The sequence below is a fragment of the Geospiza fortis genome, unplaced genomic scaffold, assembly GCF_000277835.1.
Source record: "Geospiza fortis unplaced genomic scaffold, GeoFor_1.0 scaffold114, whole genome shotgun sequence".
In the NCBI taxonomy this organism is placed as follows: Eukaryota; Metazoa; Chordata; class Aves; order Passeriformes; family Thraupidae; genus Geospiza; species Geospiza fortis.
Genome location: NW_005054383.1, coordinates 2577735 through 2580667, shown reverse-complemented (window position 1 = coordinate 2580667; position 2933 = coordinate 2577735). Strand labels below are relative to the sequence as shown.

The following is a 2933-nucleotide window of genomic DNA, read 5'->3' as shown; positions in this document are numbered from 1 at the left end:
GCACTGGCTGCCTGTGCAGGCTGTGCCATGCTGGGCAGGTTGGCAGGCTCTGGGCTGGCTGCCCAGCACGGGGCTCTGGTGCCAGCAAATGGGACAAGCAGAGTCACATTTGCTCCTGGCCCATTGGGTGCAGGATGGAGCTCCCAGCACTGCTCCCTGGGCTCTGACAGCAATGTCACCCTGTCCCAAGCACTGAGTGAGCAGCCTCTCACTTGTATTTCCCAATTTAGTCACATCCTACCAGCTATAACTGAGCCACTGGAAATGGGGAAATCAGGTTCCTGGATGTTGTTGCACTTCCTTGGATCTCAGAGTGTGTCAGTGGGGCTTTGCCACATGCCAGGGACACAGAGCCTCATCCCTGCCACTGAGGGGGCACAGGGGGAGAGAAGGGGTTTGCTGTGGCAGGCAGGACAATGCTGCAGCTGTGCCTCCTCTCCATCTCTGTAATTCACTTGTGATTCCTTTGATACAGACCCAGTGGAAGAAGTCACCTTCCAAACTACACTGCTCAGAGGAGCTGCTTCTCTCAGCTGTCCAGGCCTCTGAGCTGTTGCTACAGGGAAGAGGACAGGTAAATTCCATCCCATGTAAACAGCTCCAGCTGTTAAATATGGTCTTGCCTTAACTCACTGGGTTTGTTGAGAGATTTATTTAGAAATGCTCTGTGGGTTTGCACCCTCTGTCCCGGAGTTTTTGCTTCAGGCTCAGGGCAGGGGTCCTGCCATCCCTCAGGGCACAGCATTGTGTCACTGAGGGTGGAGGTTTGGGGCTCTGGGCAGCTCTTCCCCACCTTTGGCACCCCAGTGATGCAGCCAAATCTTGGCACAGCACATTCCAGCACTGCCCTGGAGTGTGGCCACACAGCCCAGAGCTGCCCTCATGAGCTGCTGTGCACCAGGGGGGCTTTGCATGGAGCTGGCAGGAAGATTTTACACCTTGGAGTTGCTGCCTGCTCAGAGCCTGTGCAGCTTTGGGGCCATAGCCCTGGTTCTGCCTGGGGGGGAGCTGAGGCTGGAGCAGTGGTGGCACCAGCCCTGGCCCCTCTGTTACCTGTCACCTCCATCCCCAGCACCACAGCAGCTCCCTGTGCCTGTGGCACCAAGGGCTGCTGTCACCTGAAGGTTTCTGTCCCTGCAGGGCTGCCTGAGCCATGTCCAACGATCCCCCGCCTCCCTACCCGGGGGGCCCCTCGGCGCCGCTGATAGAGGAGAGGCGCGGCCCCCCCTCGGCACCAGGTATGGGGGGTGACATAGGAGCCAGCAGTGCGGGTGCCCTGGGACTGCCTGGCTCCCTCTGTCCCCATGTCACCCTTGGGGGAGGCAGGAGGGCTCCTGGGGGCAGTGACCCAGCTCAAAGCCTGGCACTGCTCCCTGCTGTGGGGTGAATTTGGGTTTCTTGTGGCCCAGAGGAGTGTGACAGTGTTCACAGGGGTCTGAGGAAGAGGGAGGAGATGAGGATCTGACTCCATGTTTCAGAAGGCTTGATTCATTTTTTATTATATATATTACATTAAAACTATACTAAAAGAATAGAAGAAAGGATTTCATCAGAAGGCTAGCTAAGAATAGAAAAAGAAGGAATGATAACAAAAGCTTTGGTCTTGGACAGAGAGTCCGAGCCAGCTGACTGTGATTGGCCATTACTTAGAGCCAACCACATGAGACCAATCACAGATGCACCTGTTGCATTCCACAGCAGCAGATAATCAATGTTTACATTTTGTTCCTGAGGCCTCTCAGCTTCTCAGGACAAAAAATCCTAAGGAAAGGATTTTTCATAAAACGTGTCTGTGGGAGAGGAGGATGTGGCTTAAGGGGTTGTCCCCCCCACCTCTTGCCTCCCTTCCCTGCCTCTGTTCCCTGCCTCCCTGGCTGCTGACTGTGTTTCCTTTCAGAGGGTGTCACCCCAGTGGTGGGACAGCCCCAGGGGGTTCCTATCCCCCCTCCTGAGTTCGGACCCCCCCCATATGAGCCTCCCTCCCAGCCGGGGTTCATACCCCCCCACATGCCCACGGATGGCTCTGGGCCCTATGTGCCACCAGGTGAGTCCTGCAGGGGGTTGGGGACAGGGGGTGGGGATGGGCAGCAGCAGCAGCCCGTGTTTCCTGGTGCCCTGGGGGGACACAAGAGGGGCTTGGGGCTGCCATTTGGAGCTTGCAGCGAGGCTCCTTGGGATGGGCTGGGGGCACAGTGCCTGTGGCAGGGCTGTACTCAAAGGGTGGGGTAGCAGCAGGGTGGGGGCCTCCCCAATAAGGACCTGGGCTCTCCTGCCATGTCCAGAGGTGCTCACTTGTTTGTGTTTCTCATTCACAGCAGGATACTACCCACCCCCAGGCCCTCATCCCCCCATGGGCTACTACCCTGCCCCAGGCCCCTACCCCTCTCCTGGTGGCCACACGGCCACAGTGCTGGTCCCGCCGGGAGCTGCCACCACAGTCACGGTGCTGCAGGGAGAGATCTTCCAGGGTGCCCCTGTGCAGACCGTGTGTCCCCACTGCCAGCAAGCCATCACCACCAAGATCTCCTACGAGATTGGGCTCATGAGCTTCCTTCTGGGCTTCTTCTGCTGCTTTGTGGGGTAGGTGCTGCAAGCAGAGCTGGGGCCTCGTGCTGGGTGCTCAGCTTGGTGCTGGGTACCCCCAGTGCTGGTGGCCTTGGCTGAGCTGTTGGGCACGGTGGGGACCTTGGCACAGGGGTGGCACTGGAGCAGCAGAGGGGTCCTGGGGTGACAGCCCCTCCAATTACATCTCTTGCCTCTGTGCCCAGGGGCTGCCCCAGCTCAGCATCTCTGCCTCTCCCTGTGCTCCAGGTGTGATCTCTGCTGCTGCCTGATCCCCTGCCTGTTCGATGACTTCAAGGACGTGACACACACGTGTCCCAACTGCAAGGCCTACATCTACACGTACAAGCGCATGTGCTAACGGCACCCGG

At 58.4% G+C, this 2933-nt stretch overlaps 1 protein-coding gene across 2 annotated transcripts; it reads left to right on the top strand.

Annotated features, from left to right (window-relative positions):
* The first annotated feature begins 469 nt into the window (after nucleotides 1-469).
* On the top strand, nucleotides 470-2933 carry CDIP1 (cell death inducing p53 target 1). Of its 2 annotated transcripts, none has more exons than XM_014308764.2 (5): nucleotides 470-574; nucleotides 1141-1238; nucleotides 1898-2044; nucleotides 2319-2580; nucleotides 2812-2933. In XM_014308764.2, the coding sequence occupies exons 2-5, from the start codon at nucleotides 1154-1156 to the stop codon at nucleotides 2921-2923; spliced, it is 606 nt and encodes a 201-aa protein (XP_014164239.1). In that variant the 5' UTR covers nucleotides 470-574; nucleotides 1141-1153; the 3' UTR covers nucleotides 2924-2933. The 2 variants fall into 2 exon arrangements, with proteins under 2 accessions (XP_014164239.1, XP_005425265.1); XM_005425208.3 differs by having other exon boundaries at nucleotides 2316-2580.